At 39.4% G+C, this 18165-nt stretch overlaps 1 protein-coding gene across 1 annotated transcript; it reads left to right on the top strand.

Annotated features, from left to right (window-relative positions):
* Positions 1-587: 587 nt before the first annotated feature.
* Positions 588-17859, top strand: SRGN (serglycin). The gene is made up of 3 exons (XM_036827721.1): positions 588-729; positions 10819-10966; positions 16962-17859. The coding sequence occupies exons 1-3, from the start codon at positions 654-656 to the stop codon at positions 17191-17193; spliced, it is 456 nt and encodes a 151-aa protein (XP_036683616.1). The 5' UTR covers positions 588-653; the 3' UTR covers positions 17194-17859.
* Positions 17860-18165: the final 306 nt, after the last annotated feature.

The raw sequence follows: 18165 nt of genomic DNA, 5'->3' as shown, positions 1-18165 counted from the left end.
GATTCTTGAGGCAGAGGGAAAGCTGGTGAGCCAGCGGGAGAAACTGAGTCCAATAAGAAGAAACCGCTCATCTGAAATCTGACAACACTTTCTTGTAGATTAAAACTCAGCTGTGAAGTTTCACTTCTTGAGCTTGGCTCAGTGAGTTATGCTACTCCTGATGAAAAAGAAAATTAAGAATATTTTATGTTGAAGGGCATCAGTGATGAAAAGGCAGCATGGCAGCATCTAGCTCCCTTATCTCATCAACTGTGCAGTGGGCTCTTAATGTGAGCAATCTCGTGTTTAGATTGTTACCTGAAGAAAGAAAAAACAAAGTGTCTGTTACCAAAGAAAGAAAAAACAATCAGTAGAATGCTGATTCTACTCAGCAAGTGGCAAACAACAAAACTTTTGAAAAAGCAGACCTGGGGAGAGTCCACTGCAGTTTCATAATGGGTATGAATAGTTATTTTTCTGCCTTTTTTTTTTTTTCTAAATCTTTCTGGGGTTTGATGTGGATTTCTTTCTATTTGTTCAGGAAACTGTGACGTGTGTTCTGGGCAGGGTTTGAGGTTTTGGAACCTTTTCTAAAAGGGACAGAGAGCACCCTGCTACACTTCCCTGTCGTGAGGTTGGCGTGCAGACGGTGGAGCTGAAGCAAGGTGGTCACCATGCAGGTGCTCCTCCAGTACAGTAGGCTTGTCCTGGCTCTCGCCTTCATCCTGATTTTGGGTTCTTCAGTTCAAGGTAAGACCCAGGAATCTTGTCCCCCTATAATCTTCCTTGTAAGTCCTGGGGTCCACACAAATGCTTATATTCACTTTAAGATACGGAATGTATTATACTGTGGGAAAGAAGGCCAAAAAAAGAAAAAAAAAAAAAAAAAAAAAAGGATTTGGGGTAGCTGAACTCCTTAGTGTGAGATTGGTTAAGTTTGGTACCAAAAAAAGTTAAACTCTGAGGCAGGTGTGGCCTTATAAGTTCTTAAAATGATTGAAATGCAAACTATTTTATTGTCAGATGAAAATGGTTTATAAATTTTTAAACGCTTAAGAAAGGAATATAGAAAATGACCTACCCCCTAAGTGTCTACGTCAATCCCAAGTTTTAACATAATATGGTAGTGTCATAATTATTGTGACACTGGGAAATACTATTTTTAAAATCAGAGTAAATTTGCGTGTATTTTTTCTCCTTTTTTAAACTTGGTTCTTAGTGAAAATTCAATTATATTTAGACATAGTTAATGAAAACCATCTCAGATTTTAAAGAGAGGCCAAAGAATTGTAGTAATTGTGTTGTTGCTCAGAGAAACATCACATTTGGAAATTTCTTATTAGGTCTATCATTTAGGGTTGTTTAGTCAGAATGAAGCAACTTAAAACCTTTAATGACTAAAAAAATGAAAACGATCAGTTTGTAGGAAAAATACAATTTCTTCTCCTTTGGTAAATAAGCGATCATGTCTGAATAAGGCAGAAAGTCATGGCCTGGTAAGTAGATGGGAGAATTTATAGTAGAAAAACACTAAGTTCCTCCAGATCGTATAGGAAATATTGAGTCATGGTGATTGCACATATCCTGGATTTGTTTCTTCGAAGTTACTTCTAGTTGTCTTGTTTTTACTTCTGGTGGAAATGAAATTGTACACATGATCTCAGATACATTCATTATGTATTGGAAATTTATAAAATCACTTTCTTCTTGTTATGCAATTATTGAAGAAAAAACCAGTAAATAATGTTGCTGAAACTTTTCCATTAGTCTATTTATTTTTTAAGGTATAAAACATTGTTGAATGTAAGGAACAGGCTTTACTTGGATCTTTTAGGGAAAACCTTCAGAAAACCTTCACTGTTTCAGATGAAATAATTCCCTCATGTGTTCTGACAAGATCCAGGCAGTCAGGTCCATGTTTGTAGCACAGACTTGAGTGACCTGTTGGTGCTGGGTCTACCCTGACCAGAGCTCTGTGAGTCTTTACATCTTCAAAATTTCCCAGAAATGTCACATTCCCCACTAAGATTCAATAGGGAAAACTAAAATGAAAACAAAAGCATTCTTTATGTAATAGGTATTCTTCAGAATGTAGTGAAGAAACTATTATAAAATTTTATAAAGTACTAGTATTTATGTCATCACCAGGTAGGTTTAGCTCTTTGTTGGGAAAGGAACCAAAAAAGAGAGAATGAATGGACTGAAAAACTAGGGAGTTTCCAAAGGAGAAGTGCAGCTGGTATTGGAATCAAGGGTTAGTGTTCACATCTGAATAAGAAGGGAAATAGATGTCCACCCACAGCTGCGTGTGTGAGTGACATCAGCTCAAGGCTGCAAAGAGGTCACTATTTCATCATACTTCTATGTGATGCCAGATATAATTCTGTAGCATTCTTTCCCCACTTAAAAACTTTTCTTAACCCATTGATTTGACTGAACTGATCAAATGCACTAGGCTTTTGGCTTGTTTTTACTGAAACAAAACATCTTAGGTTATTGTATTAGTTTGCTAGGGCTGCCATAACAAAGTACCACAGACTGGGTGGCTTAAACAACAGGAATTTATTTCCTCACAGTTCTGGAGGCTAGAAGTCCAAGATCAAGGTGTCAGCAGGGTTAGTTTCATTCTGAAGCTTCTCTCCTCAGCTTGTAGATGGCCGTCTTGTCTCTGTCTTTACATGGTTCTTTGCGTGTGTCTATGTCCCAATCTCCTCTTCTTATAAGGAAACCAGCCATACTGGATTAGGGCTAATCCGTATGACCTCACTATGTCTTAATTATCTCTTTCAAGGCCCTATCTCCAAATACAGTCCCATTCTGAGGTACTGGGGGTTAGAACTTCAACACATTGAATTGGAGGGACACAATTCAGCCCATATCAGTGACTATAAGCGAAGCTGAAGTAAAGACATGCTGTAAAAGTATGTCTACCAAGTGCAAAGAGATGGAAGTTTGGCAACGTGTGGGAGACCCTGGAGAGGACAGATGGCTAATCAATTTAATGTAGAGCTCCAGGGGATTATTGATGAGGCCTGTGACTCCTACTCTTATTGCCCATCTTTTTAAAAGATGCCCATAAAGAGGGTAATGCCCATGAGCAGGTGTGGCCAAGGGGGTCATTGCCAGACTATGTTTCCACTCTACACTGCCTCTGAGATCACGATAATGATATTGATTCCACCTATGTGCACTGCTGTTTGATTGTAAAGTGATTCACATCCATTCTCGGGTAAACGATCATCACATTCCCTGGGAGGAGGAATTAACACCAATTTATAGAGGGGAAAATTGGATCTTACATTCATCATCTCATTTGCTCTTTACACCAACCTCTTGCAAAAAATTTATGAGACTTGCCCAAGGCCCATTACAACTAATTAATGGCAGAGCTGGTCATCTGATTTCAAGTTCAGAGTTAACTTTCTACTGCAATTTAGCTGTATTCTAGGTGGATTAGAGATTTTCTTTATTTAAAACAACCTTGTTTTGACTCTAGCCCTTGCTACAAAAACTACTGAGTTGAGGGACAGAGAGGGAGAAATTGAAAGTAAACTTGGAACTTTTTATAGCTTGTCAAACCATGCGAGGGTGGGGGAAATTTATTCATCTTGTGGAATTGATTGGCCAGTAGGAAGCAGCTCCAGCTTAGATGGTGATGTCTGTTTGAATGCAACCAAACAATGAATGAAATGGTCTCCCTCCCCTGCTCCCCACAACATGGCAGTTTCTGCTTAAATTTTTCTAGCACACTTGCAGCAAGTCTCCATTAAGAATAGGAAATCAGTAAATTGAGATGATGTTGGGGAAAAATTGATATTACAATACGATATTACTGGGGTAAGTTATTTGCTCTGGTAATGTTTACTTATAGAAAGTATTTTGCTAAAGCAGGACTAGTGACTGTGTGTATGTGTGAAAGAAATAGGGGCAAAGACAGAGACAGAGAGAGAGACAGACAGAGAAAGGGCGGGGGTGGGCAGTGAGGGAAGTGATTGTAAATAAAAAACATTCTTCTCCCTTGAATCCATCACAAAATTAACCAGGAGATCTGTAAGTGGGGCCTCTTAGGAAGATAATTTTTCTGTCCATGAGCATACTCCCTTTTATTTTTTAAATTACGGTAATCTTAAGATTTCTCTCAAGCAAGATAGAATCAAGATACTCCCACACATCGGGGGCTGGAACTGTTGAATTTTCACATTCTGCCAACACCCTTGAATAAATATGTCAGGAACTTGGTATCTGTAACCATGTTCTTTATTTTAAAGCAGATTTAAAATCCCCAGTCTGTGTTGATCATTTTATAATGTATAGCAATACAGGACCATTACGTTATGCACCTGAAACTAACATAGTATATTAGGTCAATTATACTTAAAAAAAACAAAACCCCCACCTCTGGACTTCCCTGGTGGTCCAGTGGTTAAGAGTCTGCCTTCCAATGCAGGGGAGGTGGGTTCAAACCCTGGTCGGGGAACTAAGATCCCACGTGCCGCGGAGCAACTAAGCCCACACGCTCTGGAGCCAGCCCACCACAACTAGAGAGAAGCCCCTGCACCGCAACGAAAGATCCTGCGTGCCGCAGCTAAGTCCCGACGCAGCCAAAAATAAAAATAAATAAATAAATATTAAGAAAACACCTAATATGATTTTATTTATATGAAATGTCCAACTTGCTTAAAAATATAGAGATAAAAAGTAGATTGATTAGTGGTTACTTAGGGATGAGAAGCATGAGATACAGGAGCTGGCTAGCTAAAGGATAGGGGATTTCTCTGTGATGATAAAATTGTTCTAAATTTGTGGTGATAGTTGCACATACCTATGAATATGCTAAAAACCACTGAATTTTACATTTTAGAAGAGTGATTGTGTGCTATGTTACATACATACCAATAAAACTTTTTTTTTTTAAATGATTGCATTTTTTTTTTTTTCCAATGAATTTATTTATTTATGGCTGTGTTGGGTCCTCGTTTCTGTGCGAGGGCTTTCTCTAGTTGTGGCAAGCGGGGCCCACTCTTCATCGCGGTGCGCGGGCCTCTCATTATCGAGGCCTCTCCTGTTGCGGAGCACAGGCTCCAGACGCGCAGGCTCAGTAATTGTGGCTCACGGGCCCAGTTGCTCCGCGGCATGTGGGATCCTCCCAGACCAGGGATAGAACCCGTGTCTCCTGCATTAGCAGGCAGATTCCCAACCACTGCGCCACCAGGGAAGCCCCCCCAATAAAACTTTTTTAAATTAAAAAAATAAAATCACCAGTCCCAAACAGGATAAACATTTCTGTGGGGGAGGTGGACTTCTATCTTTGATTTCTTTATAAATTTTGGAACAGCTTTATTGAGATAGATTTCATATACCATACAATTCACCCATTTAAAGTGTACATCGATGGTTTTTTAGTATATTCACAGATATGTGCAACCATCACCATAGTCTATTTTAGAACATTTTCATCACCCAAAAAAAGAAACCCCTCTTTATAAATTTTAAAAGCTGAGATTCTAAACTCTAGAGGGAATTTGTATTTTAGAAGTTTTCTAATTTACCAGAGTTGTGTTTCTTACACCAGTGAAAAGATGAGATCTTTCACTTAGATGCTTCCTCATTAAACTATTAGGTTTTACTTTTCTGTTTAACTTCTTATCTATGCAAGCACTCACTTGTTTGATATTCAGCCATCCGGGACAGTAGAGAAGAATGTCTAGACCTGCTCTGTCTGAAATGGTAGCCACGGGCTTCTTGTGGCTACTAAGCACTTGAAATGTGTGAAATGCGGCGAGTCCAAAATGAGGTATGGTGTAAGTGCAAAATACACACCAGATTTGAAATCTTAGGATGAAAAAAAGTGTAAAATATCCATCAATAACTTATATTGATTATGTTAAGTGACAATATTTGAATATATTTGTTTAAGTAAAATATTTTCAAATTAATGTCACCTGTCTTTTACTTTTTAAAATATGGCTGTTGTAACATTGAAAATTCCATACGTGTACGGATGGTTCCTCTTGTTTCTATTGGACCGCACTGGTCTAGACGGCATGGGGTGTGAAGACATCGCCCTCTGCTGGAGCAGATGTTGAATTTTTACCTGACTCACAATGATGACGCTTCTAAGTAATAATTCATTAGATGCCAAGCTTAAGCTTCTTCAAGAAAGAATCAGAGGAGAAAGAGCTAAAATGTATTAAATACCTACCATGTGCAAAAGCTTGTGCTAGATGTTTCAGATACTTTTATCTTGTTTAAACAGGAACTCTTTGGGATACTATTATGGGATACTGTGGTGGAACAGGAATTTAAATTTGGTCTCTCTGCAAGCTGTTCACTATCAGAGATAGGTCGATAGGTCATTGTCATCCTCCTCATCAGAGATACTAGCATTTAAAGAGCTCTGACGGGACTTCCCTGGTGGTCCAGTGGTTAAGACTCCGTGCTCCCAATGCAGGGGGCCCGGGTTCGATCCCTGGTCGGGGAACTAGATCTCCCATGCCTGCCTCAACTAAGAGTTCACATGCCGCAACTAAGAAGTCCGCATGCTGCAACAAAGATCCCGCATGCCACAATGAAGATCCTGTGTGCCGCAACCAAGACCCAGTGCAGCCAAAATAAATAAATAAATGTTAAAAAAAAAAGAAAAGGGAGAGATTAATTTAAATAAATAAAGAGCTCTGACCATGGTGCTAGGTACTATTCTACGAGCCTAATATTTATATCTCATTATTAGAGCTACTACTGTCCCCATTTTATGGATGAGGAAATTGAGGTACAGGGAGGTTAAGGTTACCCAGCTAGTAAGGGGGAGACATTGTGATGTTCACTTGACATCACAAGTTGATGTCAAGCCTTACCTCCTGCCTCCAAGCAGTGACAGAGTTACCCCATTCTGGATGACTAGCGTCCCAGACCAGAAATTGTAAGCTATATTCAGGAACTATGGGGAAGATTGTGATAGAATAGTAGTTCTAAAAGAAAGAATGAATGAAAGTAAGACAGACAGAAAGAAAGAAGGAAAACAATGGGAGAACATTTACTTTCTACATTAGAGTCTTTGTTTTGTTTATATTTTTAAAAGAATATTGTTTATTACAGCAATTTAGAAAACAAAGTGAGAAAAAAAATCACCAGAGTCTACCACTATAGTTATTTCTGTGTATTTCCTCCCATTCCTCACCCCGCCCCGATATTTATTTATGTAGTTGCATTAACAACTATTATGCATAGAGTGGTATTCTGCTTTTTAAAAAATATTTATTTATTTATTTTTGGCTGTATCAGGTTTTAGTTGCAGCACACAGGATCTTTTGTGTGGCACACGGACTCCTCTCTAGTGGTGGCGCAAGGCTCCAGCACGCGCGGGCTCAGTAGTTGTGGCGCAAGGGCTCTCTAGTTATGGCTTGTGGGCTCATAGTTGCGGCACGCGGGCTTAGTTGCCCCGCGGCATGTGGGATCTTAGTTCCCTGACCAGGAATCGAACCCAAGTCCCCTGCATTGGAAGGTGGATTCTTAACCACTGGACCACCAGGGAAGTCCCCTCTGCTTTTTTTAAACTCATTTTTGAACATAGATTTTCCTATGATGCTACATAGTCTTTTCCATAACTACTGCTTTTTTCCCATTTGTTTAATATTCTCTCATATGAATGCCTCATAATTAATCTGAGTATTTTCTCTTGTTTTGATTATTTAGTTATTTCCTGTTTCCCTATTTTAAATAATACTAAGGTGAACAGCATCATGAATTCTTTATATATTTTCCCTCTCTCTCTCTCTCTCCATATATATGTATATAATGTATATCTTAATGATGTAATAACTTCTCAATGCTGTATTTATAAAATTAATCCGAAATATTAGCTAGGACAAAGTTGAGTGTAAACAGACATGATAGAGATTCATGAGGAAAGAGGACATTTTGCAAAAGTTCTGTGGTTCTGCAATCTTTTAAGAACAAAGTCCTTGGCCATCCCATTAAGATGTAAAGTGAATTTGACCTCAGTAGAGGCTTCACTTTTCAACCTCTGATAGTTGAGAACAGGACACAACTTGTGCATACTCTCCTAGAAATACAGATACCCAGAGGGAAAAAAAGCAAAACTCCAGAATTTAGGGTCTTTGGGAGGGCTGGGTAATGAGATTAGGAGTAACTTTTTTTGTTTGTTTGCTACATTTTTCAAAATTTTCTATAATGAACGCACATTCCTTTTCTAAGATAAATATTATTAAAAATTGCAACAAAAGCAGTCTAGATGTAAGGAATATCTAAATAAACTCTCCATTTCTAGGAGAGAGTACTGTAAAAGGTAGAGAGCCCTCTGGACCCTGAGTTAAAGTCAGGAAACCATTGACAAGTTGCTGTATGTATCCATTTACATAAAATTCTAGAAAATGCAAACTAATTTATAATGACAGTAAGTAGATTGATGGTTGAGGGGGGCTGGGGAGAGTCAGGAGGAGGGAGGGAGAAGGGCAGGATCACAAAGGGGCACAAGGAAACTCTGGGGGATGTTGAATATGTTCATACCCTTGATTGTGGTGATGGTTCCACGGTGTATTCATTTGTTGAAACAAATTGTGCACTTTAAATATGCACAGCTTATTGAATGTCAAGTCCACCTTAAGAAAGCTGTCAAAAAATAAAAATAATTTTGAATAGATAATACATACATATGGCTCAAAAATCTATAAAGGTTCAAAAGGATATGCAGTGAAAAGTCAATGCTCTTCCTTCCACTGTCTTCCAGCCACCAATTCCCTCCACAAAGATGATCAGTTTGCTGTGTATCTTTTCAGAGGTGTTCTGTGCATGTAAGCATACATGTAAATATAGTGTGAAAAAACACAAACACACACAAATGGTAACAAACAATTCATAGTGTTTTACTTTTTTTAACTTAATAATATACCTTGGCGGGAATTCCCTCGCGGTCCAGTAGTTAGGACTCCAGGCTTTCACTGCTGAGGGAGCATTCAAATCCCTGGTCGGGGAACTAAGTTCTTGCAAGCCACATAGCGTGGCCAAAAAAAAAAAAAAAAAAACCACACACACACCCCTTGGAAATTATTCTATATCAGTGCCCAGAGAACTGCCTCATTCTTTTAATAGCTGTATAGTACTGTAGGCTGTGCCTTAATTCATTAACATTTAATTTTCCAGTCTTTGCTATCGCAAAAAATATTGCAGTGATTATCCACAACACTGTTTTTCATTTTATTTTATTTTGTTTTCTTAAATAATTGTCATCATGTGCATCTCAATCTGTACAGAACAATAACGTGCTGGGCTTTAAAACTGTTGCAGGAAGGGGGACCCCTTCCAGGGCCCGAGAATGGGCTCTTGTCTAACACTTAGAAATGAATTGTCCAAGGAGACACATGTGCTGACAAAGCAAGAGACTTTATTGGGAAGGGGCACCCAGGCAGAGAGCAGCAGGGTAAGGGGACCCAGGAGAACTGCTCTGCCATGTGGCTCGCAGTCTCAGGTTTTATGTTAATGAGGTTAGTTTCCAGGTTGTCTCTGGCCAATCATTCTGACTCAGGGTCCTTCCTGGTGGCAAGGGCATCTCTCAGCCAAGATGGATTCCAGCGAGAAGGATTCTGGGAGGTTGGTAAGACATATGGACTGGTGTCTCTTCTCTCCTTTTGACCTTTCCTGAATTCTTCCCATTGGTGGTAGCTTGTCAGTTCTATGTTCCTTACCAGGACCTCCTTTTGTAAGACAACTCATGCAAGTGGTTACTCTCATGCCTGGCCAGGGCAGGTGGTTTCGGTCAGTGATTCCCTTAACAAAACTACCTTTCCTGCTTTTCAAGAATTTTAGATGTGTCCCTTCAGGTTAGGTTATTATTAGTTGCACTTGTGTGAATCAAGTTTGTACTTGAGGTGGGGAGATGAACCTTTGGAAGGGTGGTGAAGTATTTCTCACTACCAGGCCTCCATCCTTGCTGGACTGAGGAATGAAGAATTTATTTCATGAATTAATAAGGGATCTCCTATATAACCTCTTAACACAAGATATGGAGCCTTTTGCATAGACATTAAAAGAGACTGTGACAGACCAGCTTTTGTGAATAGAGGAGCCTTGATTTTTGAAATCTCTGACTAGATGTGAGGGCAAAGAAAGAGGCCAAGTTTTTAACCTACTTTTCATTCCCAAGAATACCCAAGAATTTCTTTTCAATACCCAAGAATGGCCCTAAAGAACTAGGGCTCTGTAGTATCTCGGGTACTAATTGGTACATTCCTTAACCTTTCTGAGCATGATTCGACTCATCTCTACCAGAACAGTCAGGATTCGGGGTCAGATACAGGTTTGAATCCTGGGTCCTCTACTTAGTACCTGTGCAGCCTCAGTTTTCCTTTGTATAAAATGGAAATAATAGTACAAAGATAATGATAGTTAATATTATCAAGTGTATACTGTGTACCTGGCACTGTGTTAAGATCTTTACATGCATTTTCTCATTTAATTTTTGTGACCAGCTTACAAAAAAGAGACACTCTTAGTACCTCAGTTTTCTGGTGGGGGCTTGGGGAAGTTTAAGGTTTCACAGCTCACCAGTAGCAGAGCTGGGACTTCACTCCAGGCAGCTAATTGCCAAAGCCTGTTCTAACCTAAAACTCTAGGCTACTTTAGAGGGGTGTTGTGAGAAGGACAAATGGTGTGTATAAAGGGCTAGCAAATAGTGGGTGCTCCGTGATATTAATGATCATAAAACCTGTCCACACCTTACCTACCAAATTTAGAATCTATTTAATTAAAAATTTCTTAGGGACAGAGTGATTAGAAGCTGTGTAAGAGACATTTATTGACCACGTGGGTTCCTTGTTTGGGCAGGTTCTCCTGTGCGGAGAGCCAGATACCAGTGGGTACGCTGCAATCCTGACAGCAATTCTGCAAACTGCATTGATGAAAAGGGACCAGAGTTCGATCTACTTCCAGGTGAATCCAACAGAATCCTATCTCCAAGGACTGACCCTTTTTCGTAAGTGGACTTTCTTGATTTTACTTTCACCATCCGCTGCTGAGATCTTGGCATGGAGGTGGGAGGGTTGCCAAGAGTGTTTTTCTTCAGGCTCTTGCTTCCGTGGTTAGGTTTTCACTGCACAGTACAGGGTAAAACTGTACTGTATTTACTGGTATATGAGATGCACAAGAATACATGATTCACCTACCTTTTTAAGAATTTTATTTATTTTTTAGAATTTATTTATTTTTGGCTGCGTTGGGTCTTTGCTGCTGCGCACGGGCTTTCTCTAGTTGCTGAGAGCGGGGGCTACTCTTCGTTGCGGTGCGCGGGCTTCTCACTGTGGTGGTTTCTTTTGTTGCGGAGCATGGGCTCTAGGCATGCGGGCTGAGTAGTTGCGGAGCGCGGGCTTAGTTGCTCTGCGGCATGTGGGATCTTCCCAGACCAGGGATAGAACCCGTGTCTCCTGCACTGGCAGGCAGATTCTTAACCACTGCGCCACCAGGGAAGTCCCTATTCACCTATACTTTTGCAAGGTCTTTTTCTTGTGGCAGAAACAAAAATTGAATACTTTTCACCAATAGGTATTGAAAATGATTGAACATTATTTTATTAATGTAAATAGAGCACATTGTATATTTATATTAAAATCCAATAGGAGTCTATCACCTGAATGGATAAACAAAATGTGGTACATCCCTTAAGTGGAATATTATTTGGCCATAAGAAAGAAGGAGGTACTGATAAATGCTACAACATGGATGAATCCTGAAAACATTATGCAAAGTGAAGGAAACCAGACACAAAAAGCCACATATTGTATGATTCCATTTATGTGAAATGTCCAGAATAGGCAAATCCATAGAGACAGAAATAGAGTAGTGGTTGCCAGGGGCTGTGAGGGAGGGAGGAATAAAGAGTGACTGCTATTAGATACAAGATTTTTGAGGGGTGATAAAAATGTTCATTTAGATAGTAGTGATAAAAAAAAAAGAAATTAGGGAAAGGAAGAATAAGTGGCCATGACTCATAAAAAAGAAAGTCAAAACTCTTCTTTTTTTTAAATTAAATTAAATTAATTTATTTTTTATACAGCAGGTTCTTATTATCTATTTTATACATATTAGTGTATAAATGTCAACCGCAATCTCCCACTTCACCCCCCCCCCCCACTTTCCCCCTTGGTGTCCATAAGTCCAAAACTCTTCCTGATCAAATAAAACCTGCCTATACTTGCAAAAAAGATCCAATAGGAATTCATAAGTAACAAAAATTGAATTGTATTAAAACCCATTATTTCAATGAATATCAAAATTATATGTAGCAAAGATACATTATGAAAAGAATTATCATAAAAGTTTTAATCTTCAGGCTTAAATAGAAAAATCACTCCCCTGAAAGCCACATAAATCATCATGCCCAAACCAGGTAAGCCTATCATCACTTTGGGGATCCTGGTAACCCCCTTCATCACTGAAATTATGTCATCACCATCCTCAAAATGCAACTCTGCAACCCTGTGCTTTTAGGTCCACGGCATAAAGCTTGAACGTGATAGTACAGCATCCTCCATTATTTTAAGTCACGGATTTCAACAGTAATTCACTTAAATCTAAGATATTAGAGGAACAACGCAAGTCCTCCAAAACAAATATTTTACACTATTTCTTCCCTCCTCAAATCTATATGATCTTCCACACTCTTTGACATAAATTGTAGCAATATTTTTTTGGATCCGTGTCCTAAGGCAAAGGAAACAAAAGCAAAAATAAACAAATGGGACCTAATTAAACTTAAAAGCTTTTGCACAGCAAGGGAAACCATCGACAAACAAAAGGACAACCTACTGAATGGTAGAAAATATTTGCAAGTGATATGACTAATAAGGGGTTAATATCTAAAGTATATAAACAGCTCATACAACTCAACATCAACAAAACAAACATCCTGATTAAAAACTGGGCAGAAGATCTGAATAGACATTTTTCCAAAGAAGACATCCAGTTAGACAACAGGCACGTGAAAAGATGCTCAACATCGCTAATCACCAGAGAAATGCAAATTAAAACCACAGTGAATATCACCTCCCACCTGTCAGAATGGCTGTCATCAAAAAGATCACAAATAACAAATTGCTGGCGAGGATGTAGAGAAAAGGGGACCCTTGTACATTGTTAATGGGAATGTAAATTGGTGCAACCACTGTACAAAACAGTGTGGAGGTTCCTCAGAAAACTAAAAATAGAGTTACCATATGATCCTGCAATTGTACTCCTGGGTATATATCCAAAGAAAATGAAAACACTAATTTGAAAAGATATATGTACCCCAATGTTCATAGCAGCATTATTTATAATAGCCAAGATATGGAAGCAATCTAAGTGTCCATCAGTAGATGAATGGATAAAGAAGATGTGATACACACACACACACACACACACACACACACACACATTGGAATACTACTCAGCCATAAAAAAAGAATGAAATTTTGCCATTTGCAGCAACATGGATGGACTTGGAGGGTATTATGCTTAGTGAAATAAGTCAGAGAAGACAAATACTGTATGATATCACTTATATGTGGAATCTAAAAAATAAAACAAACTTGTGAATATAACAAAAAAGAAACAGACACACAGATAGAGAACAAACCAGTGGTTACCAGTGGGGAGAAGGAAGGGGGAGGGGCAAGCTAGGGGCAGGGGATTAAGAGGTATAAACTACTGTGAATAAAATAAATAATCAGGCTTTCCTGGTGGTGCAGTGGTTAAGAATCCGCCTGCCAATGCAGGGGACGCGGGTTCGAGCCCTGGTCCGGGAAGATCCCACATGCCGCAGAGCAACTAAGCCCGTGTGCCACAACTACTGAGCCTGTGAGCCTAGAGCCCGTGCTCTGCAACAAGAGAAGCCCCCGCAATGAGAAGCCCGCGCACCGCAATGAAGAGTAGCCCCGGCTCGCACCAACTGTAGAAAGTCCGCTCACAGCAAGGAAGACCCATCGCAGCCAAAAATAAATAAATAAAAATAAATAAATAATCTACAAGGATGTATTGTACAACACAGGGAATATAGCCAATATTTTATAATAACTATAAATGGAGTATAACCTTTAAAATTGTGAATCACTATGTTGTACACCTGAAGTGTATATAATATTGTAAATCAACTCTACCTCAACTAAAAAAAAAAACAAAAAAAAAATCTCTAGGATCTTCCCTTTCCTCAGCCAGCAACTTTCCTTCTTGCTCTGACACTCCTGTTAATATGGATGCACAGCCCCTGCTTCTGTGACAGTCTTGGACACTTTTGCTCTCAGATCCATTTCTTCTCCTTCCATCTCCCTGCTCTGTACTGGGTGGGGTGGTGAGGGCTGATCCCTATGGTCTGCATTTCTCAGGTTCCCAGATCTGTGGCTGAGTTTGGCCAGTGGGATGCCTGGAAGGGAGACTGGTCAGCGTGGGCGGCAGGGAGAGACAAGGATGTTTCTTCTCATTCCTGCCTTGGGTGGCGCCTCTGGCAGGGCTGTGTCTCATCCATGGCTTCAGCTTCCACCAGATGCTCTTGGTCCCTGGGCTCAGGTAGTACCACCTCCTCCACTGTCCCTCTAGCCCAGGGAGGGAAATATTTTCTTGCTGTTCCTCATCTCTGGGTTTCCTTATTATTCCCTATTTGGCTTTGCTTCTCTTCCATCTCATGTGTAAGCAATTCCCTGTCTTAAATATTTAGATAAGTTTCTTGACTGTACTCTGACTGTGGCAGCTTCTAAGGCCACCCCTCCTTGTGCTGGGCATCCTATCCCCATGCACCTTCTCCAGGACTTTAATTCTGCAGTTAACCCTCTGAACCCAGCATCTTCTTCTCATCAGTATGCAGACATTCTCTAGTATCTCCTACATTTAGGTAAAATCCCCTCTTTGACTCTGCATCCTTCCCAGCTGTTGCCCCATTCTCTGCTCCTCTTCACTGTAACACTTCCTGATAGGGTTGCCGATGCTTACTATCTCCCCTCTTCTCTCCTCAACCCCTTCTGGGTCTACCTTCACCCAGAGTGCTTGGTAGAAGCACTTACTTTTTTTTAAAATTTAAGTCCTTTTTTTTTTTTTTTTTTTTTTTTTTTTTTTAATTGAACCTGGGCCCTTGGCAGTGAAAGCGTGGAGTCCTAACCACTGGACTGCCAGGGAATTCCCAATTTAAGTTCTTTTTTATTTTCCTCCACACTGGCAAAAGTTCCGAGGGAGCTTAAAGTTTTTTAAACATTTTAACTATCCCTCTTTCCCACCCCCCACTTCTGATTCACAAAGCAAAGGAGAGCAGGAGTCCCAATTTTTAATGGTTCCCCATCTCCTCATGTTATTTGATCCAAAAACTATATTCAAGTTTGTAGCAGTCATAGTTATTGTACATGTTTAGGAGGGAGGGGGGCAAGAAGGGATAGGGAGAATGGTGATCCAAAAGAATAAATACAGAAACCAAATAGGTCACAATTACTTCCTGTTGACACATCTGCTGGTTACTTCTCTATGTTTAGCTTACTTGACTTCTCTCTCTCTCTCTCTCTTTTATTTATTTTTTTGCTGCGCCACATGGCTTGTGGGATCTTAGTTTCTCGGCTAGGGATTGAGCCTGCGCCCTTGGCACTGAAGTGCAGAGTCCTAACCACTGAACCGCCAGGGAATTCCCACTTGACTTCTCAGTTGCCTTCAAAAACAGTTGACCACCCTTCCTCTGAAATACTTTTTTCTCTGGGCTTCCATGGCCCCACCTTGTCTTGGGTTTCCTTCTACTTCCCTGGCTGTTCTTTCTCCTGTGATTAATATTTAATATGTTGGGGTGGCCCTAGCTCTGTCGTGGGCTGCTTTTGTATCTGCATGCTTTTTTTGGGTGACTTCATCCTGTTCCATGGCTTTAAATACTATATGTGTGTGTGTGTGTGAGAGAGACAGACAGAGAGAGAGAGAGAGAGAGAGAGAGAGAGAAAGAGAGAGAGAAAGAGAAACTACCAAATCTGTGTTTCCAGCTCTGATTCCTTTTCCCTGACCCTGCAGCCTAAACTATCCAGCAGGTCACCCTCTATTACATTATTCCACTTTGTTTCTCTGCATAACATTTAGCCCCACCTAATATTTTCCTGATTTACTTATTCACTTTTTATTGTCTGTCTCCCCGCCAAAGTTATAAACCTCTGAGCAGGGACCTCATCCATCAGTCCCCATTCTATCCCAGGCACTCAGAACAGGGATAAGATATTCGATAAATATTTATCAAATGCAGGCATGAAGGAAACTCTAATCTGTTGTATGGCCTGTGGTTTATTATTTTCATGCAGAAAATGACCCATAGGCTGTGAAACTCAACTTCTGTCTCTGATGCTTTGTTGCCTTATTCTGCCACTGATGGGTGGCATCATTGCTCTGGTCCTTTGGTGCTGACTGGACTTCAAACTACCCCACTGAACCCAGTTGAATGAATGCACTTATTTGCGGGGAGGAGATTGAATGTTAACATGCTGGCAAATATAATGCTTGACTTGTTACAAAGAATTTCTTAAGCGTGAGCTTTGTTGAAGCCCTGTGAAATTATTAGAGATTTTGCAGAATTTTTAAAATAGGAAAAATATATATCTAGGCTAACTTACTTGTGTGTCCTTTCTTTAGTGGGAGAAAGTGTAAAAATGGGATCTTTGCTGTAAAAAATAAATGACCCCTTAAGTAAATTCCAAATATAGGATTGCTATCTTAGTGATAAGAAAATTATCATTTTTATATGCATCTGCAATGAGTAGATGTGGAACTGATAAAGGCAACGAATTAGATACAGTAAGTATTGTAAATATGTGGAAAGGTCTGACTTATTTTTTGTTTTAAAACATTAAAAAACTGGGAAACTTTTAACTTAAAATTTGAGCAACTGAGTGGCTACATTTACTTTCGTATCTTAAAAAATTTATTATGATTATCTTTTCATGTCTCAAACTTTAATGTTTTTTTTCCATTTTTCTGTCATGCTTCAGAATGATGAAATCCAGGAACCTGAATGATGTCTTCCCTCTTTCTGAGGACTTTTCAGGATCAGGCTCTGGAAGTGGCTCTGGAAATGGCTTCCTACGTGAAATTGAACAGGAATACCAACCAGTAGAAGAAAACGATGCTTTTTATTACAACTTTAGGCCTCTGGAGAGAAATTTGCCCTCAGACAACCAGGACTTGGGTCAGGATGGACCAGAAGAGGATTTTACTATATAAAAGAGAGGGTTTCCCACCTTGATGCCAGGCAATGTATTTGTGTTCCATGGTTAAATGATTAATTTGAGGACAAAAAGCTTTATAGAAAATTTAAAACATCTGAAAAGGAAGTTTAGTTTTATTATCTTTTTTTTCTCATGAATTCTTAAAGCCTCCTTTATCTATCCTAATGTCCTGGAAAATACCTGCATTTCTTTTGTATTGTATTCAACAACATCACTATGAAGTTAACTAGACTCCCCATATGTATAAAATTGTTTTAAAGAATAAATTATACTGTTCTTAAAATATTTAGTTTGAGAAACAAATTGACAGGCACTATTTCATATCTAAATCTTCAGGAAGCTGACTCTGATTATGAAATCTAGATATGCCTCTTTTTTTGTGAAAAAATACAGATGAAACATACAGTGAATGTACAGAGTGGGTATTTGACATGTTTTACAGTGTGAAGTTAACTGCTCTAATAGTACCCCTGGAGGTGTTTGCAGAGCTAGTGGACAGCGTTTGCTTAGAAGTGTGATTGCTGTCACAATTAGAAACTTAACACCCAGATTAAAGCACAATTGTGCTCTCAATACCTCATACTGCTTTACTTTTTTTCCTGGATATCTATGTATTTTCAAACATTACTCTATTAAAGCAGAAGTATAATCAAAGGGTCAAGCTGTCTGGGCTCTCTTGTTCATGAAGTAATTATTTGTTCAAATGTTTCTAGATTCCCATCAACAAAATATCTGTAAAGTTATTTTACAGTGAGACCAAATTTTGTAACTGGAATCAAATCCTGTTAACTAGCAGATGAAGAAAACAATCATGCTACAGAAAGAGGGTTACTCTTGTCCAAACACTTCCTCTTTTTGAAGGCTATACTATACTCATCTCTGTTCCCCTTAATTCTGAAAAGCCTGTCAGCATCATTGTCATGGATCCTGTTCTGTACCATCTAGATCCCCTCTTCAGAACTGAGGA

The sequence above is a fragment of the Balaenoptera musculus genome, chromosome 16 (genome assembly GCF_009873245.2).
Source record: "Balaenoptera musculus isolate JJ_BM4_2016_0621 chromosome 16, mBalMus1.pri.v3, whole genome shotgun sequence".
Lineage (NCBI taxonomy): Eukaryota > Metazoa > Chordata > Mammalia > Artiodactyla > Balaenopteridae > Balaenoptera > Balaenoptera musculus.
The sequence above is the reverse complement of the archived record's forward strand: the minus strand, read 5'-3'. Positions and strand labels throughout refer to the sequence as shown.

Excerpts from the sequence above, each read along its gene's own strand:
- SRGN (XM_036827721.1), top strand. The coding sequence starts at position 654 with ATGCAGGTGCTCCTCCAGTACAGTAGGCTTGTCCTGGCTCTCGCCTTC. Across the intron at positions 730-10,818 it reads TTTGGGTTCTTCAGTTCAAG|GTTCTCCTGTGCGGAGAGCC; the intron begins GTAAGACCCAGG and ends TTGTTTGGGCAG. Across the intron at positions 10,967-16,961 it reads CCAAGGACTGACCCTTTTTC|AATGATGAAATCCAGGAACC; the intron begins GTAAGTGGACTT and ends GTCATGCTTCAG.